Here is a 19,000-nt window from a genome sequence, read left to right on the forward strand (position 1 = left end):
TGACAGGTCAGGCCACTTTAATCCTTGTCATAGCTGCAATATTACTGCATTTTTATTTGTTTCAGTTTTTTTTACATCACTGTCACATTTCTTGGTCCAAAGTAGAACTAAATCATTTTTGGATAGAATAAGGCAGGGTTATAAACCCTCTCAGTTTATTTTTTTGTGTCTCATTGGGTAGATTTCCATTCACTTCCTGTCGCATTGCCAAAACAGGAAGTGAGAGATAATCCCTCCAAAGTGAAGGAATCCCTGGCAGTCACCAGAACTAGTGTTCCCATTGAAAGATTTTCCTTCTATTTCTGTTCTGGTGACAACCCAAAATTTGGGATTTGGAATTTTTTCACTTTCACTATTGGTGATAACGGAAAACAGGACAAATAGAGAGGGCGAATCTCCCTAACAAGGATACAGACAGCAATAAAAGCCTGACAGGTGTTTTAATCGCTCGCCACTCTCCAAAATCAGGCTTTAGGCTGGGTTCACGTGTGTGATGCAGGAATGTATGCAAAATTGTTGGTGTTCATGCAGAGCACAAAACCATTTATTCTTAATGGCCCTAAATTAATTCCTGATGGCCCCTCAATGCACCTTGCTGATGTGTGTGCAAAATCACACACCAAGATGCATGGTATTAGTCATACTTTAAGTATTGGTACATTTTGGTAGAAGTTGCTCACACTAATGTTTGCCAAAATATTTCTAGCCCACAATAAGATTACCGCAGTACAATGCAGAGGAAAAAGGTAACCAACACAGCAATAACACTTGAGCAATTTCCACCTAGTTAACATATTTTGCAATCAAAACCAAATTAACAAACACTTGACTGTAAGTCATTGTGATATTATGTTTTTGCAGAAGTCAATTAGCCATGCGTTGCTCAATAAGTTAGGTAACAATCACATAAATAATAGAAATGTGAGTCGAATGGTCATACAGCACAGTTTATAGAAGTTTGGGGTTATAAAAAAAAACATGCATACTCTCCTCTATGATGCTGCAGCTGTCCTACGTCAGCCTTAAGACTGAGAACAGAGCGATCACATGACTGCTCGGAGCAGAGAGCACTGAATGTCAGTCAACACTCTCCACTCTGCCCCTCTCCTGGAGAGGATGTGGGTGCAGCTGGCTATGGCTGTCCCGCTGAGAGCCAGAGCCAGCCGTCAATCAGGCAGCTGGGTGAAAACTGACAATATGGCTGGGATCCTTCCAGAGCCTACAGCGGCTCTGTGAGATCACCTGACAGTGGCCGTTAGGTAAGCCACAGATGATTTGATTTTCTTTCCTTCAATTGTACCCAAGTTGATCGATGGATCAACTTGAGTACAAACAGGCTGCCCATACATGCATCGAAATTCGGCTGGTCCTTGCTGAACTGGCTGAATTTCCATCAATGTATGGCTGTCTTAAGCCCACTGTTGGCTGATTCTGGGTCACATGACTGCAAAATGAAGTGCAGTTCTGGGACCCAGAAGAGAAGTATAACCATAGAATCTTCTATACTTCTCTTTTAAACTGGCTGCAACCAACTTTATTGAGCTTCCAGCAATAAAACGGCATTAAACGTAAAAAAAAAAAAAACATAACATTTTAGCAATCAGATGTGATGGCTGCATTTTTTTTCTTTTTCGGTTGATCTGGTGATCCAGCCAGTAAGAACTTTTCACCCTGCTTTACCATCTTTTAAAACGATCAGTTAGAGGGTGGGGATAAACCATTTAACACTGGCAGGGGTCCTTACAATGGTCAGCTTTTATTCTTTAATGTAAAACCATAGCATCCAACTGTCCCTGATTTGGAGGGACTGTCTCTGATTTGTAGCAATGTCCCTCTGTCCCTCTTTGCCCCTCATTTGTCCCTCATTTTGGTCTGATCCATATAGTTGCATCTAAAATGCACTTTTTATCTTTCAAAATTGCTAAACCTTTCATCCAATTTCTAAATTTCTGCATTTGTAAATTTAAAAGCCAATATAAAGGAATAGGAGTGGTAAAAGTCCTAGTGGATTTAATTATCCTTTTTTGGTTAATTCTCCTTTAAGGGAGTGTGTCAGGTGGGTGTGTCCTATGCCTACATACATTTGCAAGTAGGTGTCCCTCATTCCCATCTCAAAATGTTGGGCAGTATGGTAAAATCTCTATCCCAAAAGGAATAAACTATTACTGTAACTGCTTAAAAAGTGTTAGCTGAGGTTTGGCTTTACTTTGTTAGTGAAATCTATTTAAATCTGCTTGTGTATCTAACACTACTCTCTCCCCAGGCTGACAAGGCCATTGTCTAAAGGAATTTCCGTTGCTGTTACATTCAGACTGGAGACACCCTAAAGCCAGGTAAACAATACAGGTTTGACAGCTCCTCCCAATGCGAGGTTAGTCCAGCGATCTCCCCCGCTGAGCTATTGTGTTCTGACAGGGGGGCGCCCCCCCCCCCCGCCAGAACACCCCATTCAGCGCTTTCTACCATTGGCTAAGAGCGTGATTGAGAGTTGGTCGGCTAGTTTTCCAGCATGCGTGTTTGACAGACAGACATACACACGGGCCGAATGTTGGCTGTTGTCTCCTGACATTCAGCCCGTGTGTATGGGGCTTTAGATGGGAATTGTAGTATTGGCCAGATCACTAGGTGAAATAAATGAAAACATTTTAAAAGTAGAACATTGAAGAAGCCACCACATTTAAGGATTGGTAAACTTCAATATATTACATTTTTTTTGTTACTACGGCTTTCAATTCTAGCCTGTCTAGAACTTACTAAACTTACTATACCATACCTCCCAACTTTTTGAGATGGGAATGAGGGACACCTATCAGCAAAAGTATGCAGGCATAGGACACACCCAGTGCCACGCCCCCTTAAAGGAGAATTATATAAAAAAACTAAATTGGTTAAACCCACAAGGGCTTTTTTTTTACCACTATCATTCCTTTATATTAGGTTTTGGAATTTACAAATGCAGCAATTTGGAAATAAGATGAAAGGTTTAGTGCTAGAAAACACTTATCTATATAGATCAGACCAAAATGAGGGACAAATGAGGAGAAATGCGGGACATTGCTCCAAATCAGGGACAGTCCCTCGAATTCAGGGACAGTTGGGAGCTATGCAATACATTCCAGTCTTTTTCTGTGAAGGAGATGCCACTACTACAGAATATGTATACTTTTTTTTATACTTGTTACTTACAAGGCTGCCAACATTCAATCTCTTTCTTTTTCTCTCTCTAGGTTTCCACTTCAAGCATTGAGAGATACCTAGCACAGACAGTTGCTTCTTCTCCAAGCATTTGCAAGACTTTCAATGGCAGAACAATCAAGCCTATTTTAAGCTGAACTGCCCCCCCCCCCTTTTTTCAACCTGGGGGCTAAAAAACACGTAGTCTCAGATCAATATTCACTTTTTTCTATTAAAAAAAACCCAAAAAACTGTATGAAAGTAATGAGGACAGTGAACCTATGATACATTTTCAGGAAGTTTCTGCAATGTAGTTTTATAGCCTCATGCTATTTAAAGTAAGCATAGCAAATGTAGTAGCTTCTTTCAAGAATGAGTTCCCATGTTCACTGTGCAGGGCTCTTGATGAGCATAGTAGCACATTGCATGGACAGGACACTCCCCAGTGGACAAACAAAGGACTTTTTTCAGCATATACGCTACATAAAAACAGGACATTACAGTGTTAATTTACTAAAGGCAAATAGGCAGTTGCACTCTGCAAGAGCAGTTGCTCCAGAGCTTAGTACATGAGCAGAATCTCTGCTGACTTCCATCATCCAATCATTTGCACGCAAAAATGCTGTTTTTTAAATTTTCCTTGCACGTGATTGGGTAAAAGTAAAGCGTAACCTCATTTACTAAGCTCTGGAGCAACTGCACTTGCAGAAAGAAACTGCTCTTTGAAAAGTGCACAGTCTATTTGCCTTTAGTAAATCAACCCCTATGAGCACAGCGCTTACATTAATATGCTTCTCATATTATACCGTTGCAGTATATAATAATATATATTTTCAGTAAGCTCATATTTGCAGCGTTTACAATCATTTAACTCTTTCCCATTTTTACAGGCTTGCTCTAGTACAATTTTATTATTGTATTAGGTATAGAAATGTGTAGATTTGCCAAGGAGGGAGTTATCGTTGGCTCGGCACTATTACTTGCTGCAATTATCTACAGCGCAATTACCCCATGTACATTTATAACTACAAAATATACATCGTAGTATTAAACCCTCCTTAGTGAAAGTTAACTTTCTTTTCGACCAAATCCTTTTTTTAATTAAAATGGCCTGTGCATTTAGTTGCTGTACGTTAGAAAAAATCCCACTTTCTGCATCTTTGATGCGCTTTAATGTAAACATGTGTTTTAGGGATATCAATGGTAATGTGCCTAAAACACATATAAAACATGCTCAAAAAGGAAGGCACCACACAGAGGTGAACCGGCTCTAAAGATATTTGTAACCTTTTAGGGTTGTGCACACAGCCTTCTCTCATTTGCAGCAGTTTCCAAAACTTCCATTTGGGAATGCATAGAATGATCACCTAACCCGCTCATATCAGGTCTAGATGTCGAATAATTCTTTGGGCGCGGGCAGGGGCAGACTGACAACTCATGGGGCCCCCGGGCAATAGGAGATTATGGGGCCCCCAGGCAATCAGAGATTATTGGGCCACACAGTATACAAAAACACACACACACAGTATACAGTCACACAGTATACACATACATGTACACATAGTATACACAGACATGTTTCTATTGGCTAAGAAGGTACTGGAGAGGATTTTTACATACTGTCCCTGGTTTTACTGTGGCTGGCAACCCTGATGGGGCCCCCTAATGGCCCGGGGTCCTCGGGCAGAGCCCGATTGGCTGAATGGTCAGTCCGTTCCTGGGCGTGGGTCAGGCAAGCAGCTGTCAATCACAAGTTGGTGGGCGAAGCCATCTTGTGCAGGAACTGCCTCTCTGCCTGTGTCAGAACACAGTGCATCTTTATGCATGCTTATAGTCCCCATCGGGAGCATGCAGATAGGGACGGCTATGCTAGGGCTCCAGGGAGACCACAAAAGGCAATGCAGCCACCCCATAGAAGGAAGTCTCCCATAGCAGATCTGAATAGCCCTGAAAAGAAAGTAATGTTGCATTTCTTGCATCATGCAAGTGTTTCTTTCAGACTACAAATTATGTGTAATGGATTTAATAACACTTATATTGACAAGATTATTTAGATCAAATAGCTCTTCCATACTATTAATGCATTCATGTAAATTAGCTTTCAGATATTTAGGCATTAAGTAAATGATATAGGGCAATGTGCAACAATGTGCAGGAATCCAAAGCAACCAATGAGAATTTTTCATTTTTGTGCCTAGACTAAGCTGAATAATACCGGTACCAGATACATTATAAACCATGCTTATTGCATTATGCTTTACCTAAGCCCTTAAAACAAGTTATATAAAAAAAAATGTATTAAAGAAAAGACTGAAATGAGGGGGGGGGGGGGGGGGGTGGCTGCAACCATGAGGGGGGTTCTGGGGTTTGGCTGCAGAAATAAAATACAATAAGATGAAGTTAACTGTAGGTCTGAGGGGGACATGCAAGGAAAAGAAAAAACAGCATTTTAGCTTGCACTTGATTGGATGATAAAATCAGCAGAGCTTCCCCTCATTTCAGATCTTCCCTTCAGATCTACAGCGACTGCACTTCCAAGAGCATTTGCAGTGCACTTGTAGTGCAAAGTGGATTTGCCTTCCGTAAATAAACCCCAATGCCTGCTTTGCATGCCAGTAGTGGCAGTATCTGAATCCTGATTTGTCATCTGCAGATCATTTTGTCAAACAGATGAAACATATAGAAAATTAAATGATGGAAAATGTTTGGTAGGTTTATTAAAAAAGGAAAGGTGAAGAACAACTTTGAGCTGCATAACAACCAATGGGACTTTAGATTACTCTCTCCAGTCAACTCAGACATGATTTTTGATTGGTTGCTAAGGGTTTCTACATCCGTGTTGTTTATACTGCCTTACTGAACACATATATTAGTGTTATGTAATGTAATGCATATTGCACTGATTCCCAACAACAACTGATCCATGGACAGCTACTGACCCACAGACTAACCGCAGTCACTTGTGTTGCTGGGTGCTGGACACCAAACCAGCCACAAGAGGAAACAATATCTAAATCACAAACATTCTTTTTAGTATTTCTATACTTTGATAGCAGGTACGTTCATGCCAAAAAATAACAGAGAACCGCAAGGGAAAGCCAAAAGCACTGCATTACAGATTCAGATCTAAGAATCACAGATGGTAACAGAAATGATAACACTGTGTGAATTGATGAGCTTATTGTAATCAGCAATTTTATCAATATACAAAGAGATAATTGCTAGTTGTACATTGTCCTCTGCACAAATCTGCAAAACATTGTTTTATCTCCATTTTGACAAACCCCCAAATTACAGTCAAAATGCACATTGCCTGCATTTCATTTTAAAATTTATTATGCACAAAGTCTGTTGGTGGAGATCTGAGGGCACACAGTCTCGGTGGGATACAGATGTCTCCACATCTTATTTTGAACACGCTTTCAAGATATTACCAAAAATGTTGAATAGATAATTAATTTTCTTCTGAGAGTATTTCTTGTAACACTCTACCCTTGGAATACTTCTGCAACAACCTATGATTATTAGAGCATTATAATGTGTATGAGACCCCACCCTGTCCCTATTAACATGCTCTAATGCAATGAATACACAATGGAATAACACCTAAAATGTCAAGAACATGTTAACACAAGACACATTCTAATTATACGTAAGGAATAGAAGAATGCAGGTTTGACCAAGTAAATAGGCAATATATAAAGGCAGGAATAAAGTACTTACCACTTTGGCCTCCTTGACTTCCTTCCTGTAGGCATATCCAGGGTAATGTGTTGGGGTGGTGCTGCCCTCAGCTCTGCTCTCAGAGATGCCTGGGGAAATAGAGTAAAAAGGAGGGCTGGGGCTCGGTGGGAGTCCAGAATCAGGACTGTCCAGTAACCCTTCCCGATTCTTGTCCTTTAAGCTGTCTTCCATGCCTTGAAGATTCAGATGTCCTACCATGTCTGGCAGAGCCTTGGTCAACTCCCAGAAAAACCTGATCTGTTGGCTGTTTATTTCTTCCACACGTCCGACTTGCAAATCACACACAAATCTGGGAACCTCCTACTGTGCACATGCAGAACACCCTCGGATGAAGCCCTAGGTTTAGGAATACATTAACATTAATAAGGTAGCTACAATATTAGCAATGCTATTGTTTATATTCATTTCTACAAATCTCGGGATCCTGTGATGCTCTGCATAACAATAACATATGATTTTACTCAGTAGGCATGGTTATACATAAATCACCAGAGGGGAGCTATGATGCTTTGTACACTTGAGTAAGCATCCTCTGCCTGAATATTGTGTAGAGAAGTTTCCTAAAAGGTTCCTTAAAGTCAGGAGTTTTCTTACAGGTGCTGCAAACCTTTGGGTTCTGCAGAAATCCAGCCATATATTTCAGCAACTGGATGGACATCCACTCATACATCTCCCCAACTGGAAAACAGTGGACATCCAGCCATACATCTCCCCAACTGGAAAACAGTGGACATCCAGCCATACATCCCCCAACTGGAAAACAGTGCACATCCAGCCATATATCTCCCCACATGAAAACAGTGCACATCCAGCCATACATATCCCCAACTGGAAAACAGTGTACATCCAAGCATACGTCTTCCCAACTGGAACACAGTACACATCCAGACATACATCTCCCCAACTGAAAACAGTGCACGTCCAGCAATACATCTCCACACATGAAAACAGTGCACATCCAGCCATACGTCTCCCCAACTGGAAAACAGTGCACATCCAGCCACACGTCTCCCCACATGAAAACAGTGCACATCCAGCCATACGTCTCCCCAACTGGAAAACAGTGCACATCCAGCCATACATTTCCCCAACTGGAAAACAGTGCACATCCAGCCATATGTCTCCCCATCTGGAAAACAGTGCACATCCAGCCATACATCTCCCCACATGAAAACAGTGCACATCCAGCCATACATCTCCCCACATGAAAACAGTGCACATCCAGCCATACATCTTCCCACATGAAAACAGTGCACATACAGCCATACATTTCCCCAACTGGAAAACAGTGCACATCCAGCCATACGTCTCCCCAACTTGAAAACAGTGCACATCCAGCCATACATCTCCCCACATGAAAACAGTGCACATCCAGCCATACGTCTCCCCATCTGGAAAACAGTGCACATCCAGCCATACATCTCCCCACATGAAAACAGTGCACATCCAGCCATACATCTTCCCACATGAAAACAGTGCACATACAGCCATACATTTCCCCAACTGGAAAACAGTGCACATCCAGCCATACGTCTCCCCAACTTGAAAACAGTGCACATCCAGCCATACATCTCCCCACATGAAAACAGTGCACATCCAGCCATACGTCTCCCCATCTGGAAAACAGTGCACATCCAGCCATACATCTCCACACATGAAAACAGTGCACATCCAGCCATACATCTCCCCACATGAAAACAGTGCACATCCAGCCATACGTCTCCCCATCTGGAAAACAGTGCACATCCAGCCATACACCTCCCCACATGAAAACAGTGCACATCCAGCCATACATTTCCCCAAATGGAAAACAGTGCACATCCAGCCATACATCCCCCAACTGGAAAACAGTGCACATCCAGCCATACGTCTCCCCAACTGGAAAACAGTGCACATCCAGCCATACGTCTCCCCAACTGGAAAACAGTGCACATCCAGCCATACGTCTCCCCACATGAAAACAGTGCACATCCAGCCATACGTCTCCCCAACTGGAAAACAGTGCACATCCAGCCATACATTTCCCCAACTGGAAAACAGTGCACATCCAGCCATATTTCTCCCCATCTGGAAAACAGTGCACATCCAGCCATACATCTCCCCACATGAAAACAATGCACATCCAGCCATACGTCTCCCCAACTGGAAAACAGTGCACATCCAGCCATACATTTCCCCAACTGGAAAACAGTGCACATCCAGCCATATGTCTCCCCATCTGGAAAACAGTGCACATCCAGCCATACATCTCCCCACATGAAAACAGTGCACATCCAGTCATACATCTCCCCACATGAAAACAGTGCACATCCAGCCATACATCTTCCCACATGAAAACAGTGCACATACAGCCATACATTTCCCCAACTGGAAAACAGTGCACATCCAGCCATACGTCTCCCCAACTTGAAAACAGTGCACATCCAGCCATACATCTCCCCACATGAAAACAGTGCACATCCAGCCATACGTCTCCCCATCTGGAAAACAGTGCACATCCAGCCATACATCTCCCCACATGAAAACAGTGCACATCCAGCCATACATTTCCCCAAATGGAAAACAGTGCACATCCAGCCATACATCCCCCAACTGGAAAACAGTGCACATCCAGCCATATGTCTCCCCAACTGGAAAACAGTGCACATCCAGCCATACGTCTCCCCAACTGGAAAACAGTGGACATCCAGCCATACATCTCTGCAACTGGAAAAAAATGAAGATGAAACTTTAGGTGCCATTTGCCATTTTAGTGCAAGCTGTATAAAAGTATATATATATATTTTTTTTTAATGAACACTAAATGTTGCACTGTGATCTTCTGCATTGGAAACTGCACTTTGCAAGAGTGGTAGCAAGCTATTAATACCAATGTGAATACTTTAGCTCTACTTTACAGTAAATAAACAGTTTAAGAAACCCTCCATTTCCAGTCCAAGGAACTACCCTCCATTTGCAGTTAGTTAAGGGATTTGTGATTGGTTTCTATGCGTTACTACACTTTGCTCCTTGGTTATTGAATAAGCCCGGTAAGTGTTTTGAGCAACCTAGTGATTCTTTTCTCAGCATGAAAATAATCTGTTACCCTGTAATAGTATCCAAGAATAGTATCCAAGAGAGAGGTCAAATTCATTTCTCTGGGTTCTTCATTACAATAAAGTCGTATAACCCTGGCTGTCACAATTATGTGGAAGTCACTTGGGAGGAAGCAGCATATTGAAAGAGATTTTCTTTATCCATAGAAAAATAAGCAAAGCTACATGCTACAAGTCTTTGTTCTAGCTTTTGGAATGTGCAGTAAAGCAAATTGCAGGAACCGATAGAGCCTGGGGTGGGATACAATGGCACAAATAAACAAATGTAATACTGTACTGCTCTGTTGTGTTATCAATGCATTTTAACAAGATTTCGTACAGGATCATAAAAAATGAATAAAAATCAAATACTGCAACTAGAGATTGACACCAAAATAGCTGTACAATAAACTGCTATACTGACATGGTTATAGAGTATCTGGAACTTCTAGTACCAGGACTTTTGATGCACTTTCAGAAAGTGCATCAAAACCGCAGGGCATAATAGAAGTTGATGGCAAAGCACAGCTAATGCACATCAAAACTGTGGGCACACTATGCTGTGGCCATACGCAGCAGCTCAGTGTGAATCTGCCCTAACTCTTCTGCAGCCCTTGTCACCAAATGCTGTTCCATTCCAATTTCTATTTCAAAGAAATCTCCAGTTGAAATATTCTCAAGAACTGAAATGTTGATCTCCAGGCCCCTTGAGGTGCTTCAATGGTTCCTCCCACCGACCTCAACTTTACTATAGGATACAGTAATGACGTGGAGGTCAGTGGGTAGGGCCACTAAGTACTCCAGGAGATCAGATTTTTAAAATAAAATCCAGGGTTTTTTTTTTTTTTTTTACTGGTAATGGTGCCAATCAGCGACTCTCTGCCCATCGCCGCCGCCGCACGCCTCACAGCATGTCAAGTCTGACAAGCAGGTAGGTAGTTGGCCGGGACTTAAGCCAAGGCAGAAGAACATGCGAGCAGAGCTGAATGGGCATGCGCCCGAAACTGAAGAAATATTTCCTCTGCTCCGACCAGCACATCATCATCAGAAAGGGGCCCAGATAATGGAAAAAAATACACCCCCTCCCCCTAAGCTAGTAGGAGTGGTGGAGCGGAGGTGTGTAATTGAGATTTTTTTTATTCTGCACTGACTTCTTTGAAAATGCCTCAGTCCCTGTTCAAATCCAACCTGGGGACAAAACCGGGGACAGATTGGTCTGGGGACAGTGTCCTCAATCCCGGGACTGTCCCCGGAAACCGGGGATGTCTGGTCACCCTACACTAAGTGCTCCAGGAGACCAGATGATTGGCACTCCTGGAAGTGTGGGTTTCTAAAGAAAACTAAAGATAGTGTTTTACCTGGATTGGATCAGCGCCCCAGTGGCAGGAGAGGTAGGTTTTCACTTTCTTTCTTTTAGGTGTCACTTTTAGGGACAATTTTACTTATGTAACAGGATCATTCTAAAGCCTGAATCCAATCAAAATCCTCAAAGCCCCCTTTTTGACTTGAGTAAGACTTTAAAGTTTCTATTGAAAAGTTAACTGGGAATACCTACAGTACACTTTACAAATTTAGATCTGGCACTGCTGAATATATATTGCAAAGTACAAGTAAAATATGTGCCAAAGAGCCTACAATACAAGATGCCTGCAATTATCTTGCTGAGTTTGTTTACTTTATTACTGAGCCGTACTTCACGGCTAAGCCCTGGTAACTGTCATCCAAATGTCCAATGTACCTTCCCCATAATGGTGTGTAATTTTTTTTCTCAAATGTCCGATGAGCCTGCCTCAGTGGCCAGTAAAGGCATTCTAATTGGACATGGAGCTAGCAGTTGGCCTTGAAGTCTAGGAAAATAAAAGTCTCAGTAACAAGTAAAAATGAAATCAGAAAATCAAAGGGTTTTTCTGGCTAAAACGTTTCAGCAGGAATCTTGTGGTATTTGCTCTAAAGCAGGACTTGGTGGAAGCTAATTTATTATTTTTGGTCTAGGCACTGCTCACTTTCAATACCTAATCATGTAAAGAAAATGTCGGTTTTCTTGGTGATCAATGCACAATGCACAGATTTTAACAAACGTTTGCAGGTTCCTAGCCTTTACTGTTTTCCGAATGAGCGTTTCAGACTTTGTTACAACCACCTAAGCAAATCTCAGTGTTCTTATAAGGAAAGCTGCAGTGTCAGTAGATAAGGGTTTGGAAATATCACACCAAAAATGTATCCAAGACGAAGTTTACATGGGTGACCGGAGAAAAAGGGGGAAGTGGTAAAATCGGGTCCACATTTTTACTACCCCCGACCGCCCACTTACAATGTGACACGGTGGCCACTCGGGTGTGTTCACACTGCCAAGGCCACGGTTCAATGCTTCACCGTGCTGCAATTTTAACTTGGCATGTTGAGTTTGGCAAGTCGTACCACTTGCCAAACTCACAGATTAAAGTCTTTGGCACGTGGTTACGGCACAGTCCCATTGACTTTAAAGCGGAGTTCTACGCAAAAGTGGAACTTTCTGCTTATCCGTATCCTACCCCCCTCTGGTGCCACATTTGGCACCTTTCGGGGGGGGGGGGTGGGGGGATGGGAACGGGTACCAGTTTTTGACAGATACCGTTCCATACTTCCGTGGGCTTAGCACATGTGCAGTAGGGAACCGGATGTGAAGCCGAAAGGCCATAACAAGGAATGGCAGCTGCTGTACCCGACAGCCAATCCGGAGATCAGCTGGGGTTATGATATTGTGGGCTCCCTGCACAGGCAAGAGTCCATATATTAAAAGTTAGCAGCTGCATTATTTGTAGCTACTAACTTTTAATTTTCCGTGGGGGGGCTGGACCTCCTCTTTAATGTAGCATTCTGGAGATGTGAAAGAAGCCTTAGTATAGATAAAATCAGTGAACCAGTCACAGAGGCAGTAAATGACATTTCTGGGGGCTTTCTCTACACCAGTCCTGTACAGGTTACATCATATTACATTGAACATTTTGACACTTTAGAAGATTACAGCAGCTGCAGACTAAAATGGAAAAAGTAACTTTTAAGAACATTAAAGTGGTTCAGAAGGTTGAAGTTTTTTGACCTTCATGCATTTTGCGGGTAAAAAAAGAAAAACTTCTGTATCCAGCCCCCCCCCCCCCCCCAAAAAAAATACTCCCTTATAATTAAGGATACATGAGAGCAGGGGCTCTCTCTGCTCTGGCCCTCCTCACAGGACAGATCCATAGCAGCAGCTTCCACTGTGATCGATCAGTGTCAGTGTCTGTGTCTATGGATGCAGGCAGTGGGGCTCGGGAGCAAGCCCGCACGAGTGCCCTCATAGGAAGCAGCTTCATATGGGGGCACTGGATGAAGAGGAGGATCCAAGAGTGCCAGTGTGGGAATAGAGAAGAGGAGGATCTAGGCTGCTCTGTGCAAAACCACTGCACAGAGCAGGTAAGTATAACATGTTTGTTATTTTTGTAAAAACAAAATGTTACCTTTAGAAACTTTAAAGTAGGAGGAAAGGCACCACAATAACCAGTTAAATGCTTATCCCTCTTAGCTCTCATCTGTCCTGTAAAAAAATATATAATATATCTCTTCTTATATTTTTTTCTATACAGTCACATGACCGCAAAGCTCCAGCACTCTGACAGCTGACAACACTTGGCAACCCTGAAAGCTGTGGATGCTGGTGGGATGACCTTGATACTGATGATGGCTCCTATACTGTACAGAGAAGCATTGCAACTTTGTGGTCATGTGACCACACAGAAAAACTAAAAAAAAAACAAAAAAAAAAAAATAGAAAATAAAAAAAAGAAACACTATTTAGGAAGCATTTTATTACAAACTATATACAGGATGGATCCGAGCTCAGGGGCTGATTTAACTGGTAAGTTATTATAATGCCTTACCTTCAAGTTTCCATTGCAAAATAGTTCATGTAGCAGTTTTATATGCTAAATTAATGTTTTAGCAAAAGCGGAGTTTTCCTTTAAATATAATAAAGTTGAATTAGTACTCCTGTCATTTTAATGTTTACTTTGAATAAAAATATTTTTTAAAAAGCTTATCAATAATGTGTTCCATTTTGAAACCCACTTAAGAATAATGTAAAAAAAATATTAATAAAAGTGGGCATGTATTACATGTCTGCTTTCATACATGCAGACATACAGTGCTGTGGAATATTGTCACTGTTTTATAAATAAAAGATCATACTATTAATAATAATAGGGACAAAAGCAAACTCTGGAATATCTCTTGTCAGTTAAATATAGGTTTACAATTCTTACCCTTATATTACTAAATCAGGTTTCTGTTGGGCTTATTTTACAACAAGGTGCAGAGAGCAGTGGTGGACAGTAACCTACCAATCGGGAATCATCTTTCATCAGCAAGACCACTCTAAGCACCTAAAAGCGATTTCTGATTTGCTGCCATGAACCAACTGCACACTACTGCAACTATAACTATAGACTAAAGAAATATAGACTTTGAATTAATGATTATGGTATTGCTGTTGAAGGCTGGAAATCTGGCACCAGAACAGACCGAGTTCCTTCCACTTGTTGTAGGTGAATTACTATCACCGCAGTTAGAAGCAGCCCGCAAAGCTGAAACTCCACCTACCAGGCTAGGAAGAGGTTAACTTTGTATAATATCTCTATGCCTGGTAACCTGAGCTTGTGAAATGTTAGGGAGGCACTTTACTGTAAACATAGGTAGACCAAATGGGAATTCCAGCCTGGGATCAATGCCCCCATTCTACTCTTTAACACAAACTGCCTTTACATCAATTCAAACCATATGAAACAGAATATCACTGTACCCATTGCTTAACCCCTAAACTGCCAACAAAAAAATGAGTTTCACCAAATATTCTAAGTGTGCTTGCGCTTCCGATTATTACCAACAGTACACTGTGATTATTGTATAAATATCATACTGCCTCTATTCACTATCATAGCCTGATGTCCTTTACCTGTTACTGGACCTGAGGTCTGTAAAGAAAATGCTGCGTCCTAGAGGAGAGAACGCCATAGTACATAGCTGGGGGTCACTTATCAATGCATCCAATGCCATTATAAGTAGGAGCTAGTGAGTATGAACACTTACAGAGTGGATGAGATCAGGTATGCAGCATATGCAAAATAAATGGTATAATAAAACGTCTGTCAGGCTTGCTGTTATTGATATATATACTTTAAAAAATATATTGAAAAAAATAAAATAAATAAAAAGCGCCTATACTACTGTTTTTCAATAAATACATATTCAACCTAAAAAAACAAAAAGCACCAAGCAGATGTTAAAAGGTAGCAAGACAGTATATGATGTAAAAACATCTGATTGTATTAATATACAAATGATTAAAAACGTATTAAAACCACAGCAACTAGGCTACTTCAATATATATTGAGAGCATATCGCACCCCAAGTGTAAGTATTTAATATGTTTTAATCATGTATATTTATTATTTATTAAAACCAAATATTTTTATATGATATGCTATCTGGGTATCTTAAAAGTCTGCTTTTGTTTCTATTTTTTTCTTTTTTCAATCAGTAGATTGTTAGGATGTTGTACCCTCCTCCTTCCCCTTCTGGCTGCATTTGCAGACATATATATATATATATATATATATATATATATATATATATATAATATGAGATCACATTTAACTTATTTTATTATACATTTATTTTTTCAATCAGTAGATTATTAGGATGTCGTACCCTCCTTCCCCTTCTGGCTACATTTGTAGCTATATATATATATATATATATATATATATATATAAAATCTGAGCTCCAATTTAACTTATTTTATTATATAATAAAATAAGTTAAATGTGATCTCAGGTTGCAGTCATATAAGTTGTAGATTGTGGCCAGTGCACCCCATTGATAACTTACCTCCCCAGCTGTCCTCTGCACAGGGGTGACTGTGATGATGTTGGGTAGGGATGTGAAGTAGAAGTAAGAGGGGAATTGTGAGCTCCTTGTATTCCAGCCTGTAGTCTCTGCACAGAGGGGTAGTCTAGGGGTGACTTTTAGGGGTGCCTCCACAGTGGTAGATCCTTCCAGGGGACGTTGATGGGCTCTGCTGTTAAGGACTCTAGTAGAAGCTGAGCTCCCTGGAGCTGATTCACGGAGATCTGGAGGGAATCCAGCCCATCCAGCACACAGGGCTGCCTATTCTTTTTTTTTTTTTTTTTTCTCATTCAAAGCAGCAGAGGGAGGGACAGAGGTGGAGGGAGAACACACAGCTGATCTGCAAATGTCAAACTGAGCTGTAGTAAAAGCACACTGTCACCAGTGAAGGGGGGCTGTGCAGGGGAAGATAGCTCCTGTCCCCTGTCTGATCTTTCGCAACACATCCTGACAGTGACAACATACTCAGACATGTGATTCACTGTCTTCTCTCTGGACTTACACATTAGGTTCTATTATAATGAGAAATGGAGGACAGCTTTCTGAATTCTGCTTCCACACTGTACATATTTGATATAATATATACTGGTTACAGTTATCATTGTTAAATTGTATTTTATTTTTCTTAGATTTTTCTTTATATTCTAGAGCAGTTATTTTCAGGATGTTTTTTTTTTTTTAAACAGGGACTTTTGAAATAACTTTCTGTATCAGGAAACCCTGCTACTAATTACTGTATTTACAGCTCAGGATACACTACCCTACGGGTGAGTGGGAAAAATACTCCTTTCATTGGTCAGGGGGGAAGAATACTCCTTCCACTGGTGGTCAGTGGGAAGATAACCCCTTCCAATGGTGGTCAGTGGGAAGAATACTCCTGTTTATAGTCAGTGGAGAAAATACTCCCTCTGCTAATGGTCAGTAGTTAGAATACTTCTTCCATTGGTTGTTTGTTGATGGTCATTGGGAAGAATATTTCTTCCATTGGTGGCCAGTGGGAAGAATACCCTTCCATTGCTGGTCAGTGGGAAGAACATCTCTTCCACTGATGGTCAGTGGGAAGAATACCCCTTACACTGGTGGTCAGTGGGAAGAATACCCCTTACACTGGTGGTCAGTGGGAAGAATACCCCTTCCAATGGGGGTCAGTGGGAATAATACTCCTTCTGTTCATAGTCAGTGGAGAAAATATTCCTTCTGCTAATAGACAGTAGTTAGAATACTTCTTCCATTGGTTGTTTGTTGATGGTCATTGAGAAGAATATTTCTTCCATTGGTGGCCAGTGGGAAGAATACCCTTCCATTGCTGGTCAGTGGGAAGAACATCTCTTCCACTGATGGTCAGTGGGAAGAATACCCCTACACTGGTGGTTAGTGGGAATAATACCCCTTACACTGGCGGTCAGTGGGAAGATAACCCCTTCCAATGGTGGTCAGTGGGAAGAATACCCCTTATAATGATGGTCAGTGGGAAGAATACTCCTTCTGTTCATATTCAGTGGAGAAAATACTCCTTCTGCTATGCCTTCCATTGGTGGTCAGTAGGAAGAATACCCCTTCTAATGATGGTCAGTGGTAAGAATATCCCTTCCAATGATGGTCAGTGGGAAGAATACCACTTCCATTGTTGGTCAGTGGGAACAAAACCCCTTCCATTGGTGGTCAGTGGAAAGATAACCCCTTCCATTGGTGGTCAGTGGAAAGATAACCCCTTCCACTGGTGGTCAGTGGGAAGAATACTTCTTCCGTTCCTAGGGTAGCGCTGGCTCCTGAAGAGCATGTGCTATGTTTTTGAAATTTAAAGTGGTTCTTCACCCTAAAGGGGAAGTTCCGCTTATCTGATCCCTCCCCCCCTCCGGTTCCACAATCGGCACCTTTCAGGGGGGAGGGGGGTGCAGTTACCTGGATAATCCGCAGTAGCCGGATAGTTACCTGGATAGTTACCTGCATGCGCAGTAGGGAACCAGGCAGTGAAGCCGCCAGGCTTCACTTCCCGATTCCCTGACAGAGGATGGCGGCGGGGACAGCAACGAGACGAGCGATCGCTCGTCATCTGCCACCGACATCACTGGACCCTGGGACAGGTAAGTGGGATTTTATTAAAAGTCAGCAGCTTCAATATTAGTAGCTGCTGGCTTTTAATATTTTTTTTTAGGTGCAGAACCACTTTAATGTTACACCTGAACTGCAGTTTGGTTTGGGTATAATTATTCCAAATTTGCACCTCAGAATCAGTCTGACTGGACTATAGGGTGTTCAGCCTGGCCATAGGGGGCACTGTCTCTTCTGGCAGGCATGGAAACATAGTCTGGTTGGGTGCTTTAAGGTTACTTTCTCTCAGAGCCAGCCCAGTTGGAGTGTCACTCTTGCTGTGCTTTCTGGGAGAGGGTACTTAAGATGCTGATGTCACGTGGTTGGGGGTTCCGGTCCAGAAGTATGTTCTGACTCCATGGTTCTGGTCCTCCTGACCATCCCTCAGGAAGGCTATGGCCTGGGGTGCGGATCCACCCGACTTTATGTCTTGGGGTTGGCTAGCCCGAGGCAAGGAAACTAAGGCAAGGATTCGGAGGTGGTCCGGTGCTGTCTCCGGTTGTGGAGAGGCCCAGGAACTTCGTAGCTATCCATGGGAGGACTCTTCAGAAGAAGGCCACGTACGGGTTGGCATCTTAGCAAGAGCCTGGTGAGGCTGAGGGACTTTAGTGAATCCAATCTCGTGAGTATCGCCGAACCGGCTGAAAGATACTGGTACCAAACGAATGTTCTACAAATCCTAGTTTTCTACACGTTCTATAACAACGTTTGTGGCAGAGACTTATTCCTACATGTTCTACAACAAAGTCTGTGGCAGAGACTTATTCCTGATTTAAGCACCCTGTTGGCTGCTAGGCCTTGTGAGAGAGGGACTATCCAACTAGATTGAACATCCAGCTGTGAATGGCTATTCTCTGGATTTAGTCAAAGTAATAGAGTTCTTTATTATTGACTTTGATACTAAGCCCCTGTACACACAGTCGGAGATTTCCACAACCAAATCCGTCGGATTTTGCCCGTCGGATTTTGTCCATCGGATCTTGTCCGAAACTGTTGCA

The 19,000-nt window shown here is 42.0% G+C and overlaps 1 protein-coding gene across 1 annotated transcript in view; it reads right to left on the minus strand.

The window, feature by feature from the left end:
* Nucleotides 1–16,189, minus strand: part of RFLNA (refilin A) — an 83,444-nt gene extending 67,255 nt beyond the window's left edge. The window contains exons 1-2 of the mRNA XM_077461847.1: nt 15,894–16,189; nt 6,898–7,254 (exon numbers count right to left, since the gene is read on the minus strand). Of these exons, the coding sequence (XP_077317973.1) occupies nt 6,898–7,116 (219 nt within the window). The 5' untranslated portion in view covers nt 7,117–7,254; nt 15,894–16,189. The remainder of the gene's footprint in view (nt 1–6,897; nt 7,255–15,893) is intronic.
* Between the last annotated feature and the right edge of the window lie 2,811 nt (nt 16,190–19,000).

The sequence above is a fragment of the Lithobates pipiens genome, unplaced genomic scaffold, assembly GCF_037356315.1.
Source record: "Lithobates pipiens isolate NorthernLeopardFrog02 unplaced genomic scaffold, aLitPip1_a1.2 Scaffold_3, whole genome shotgun sequence".
Taxonomy (NCBI): domain Eukaryota; kingdom Metazoa; phylum Chordata; class Amphibia; order Anura; family Ranidae; genus Lithobates; species Lithobates pipiens.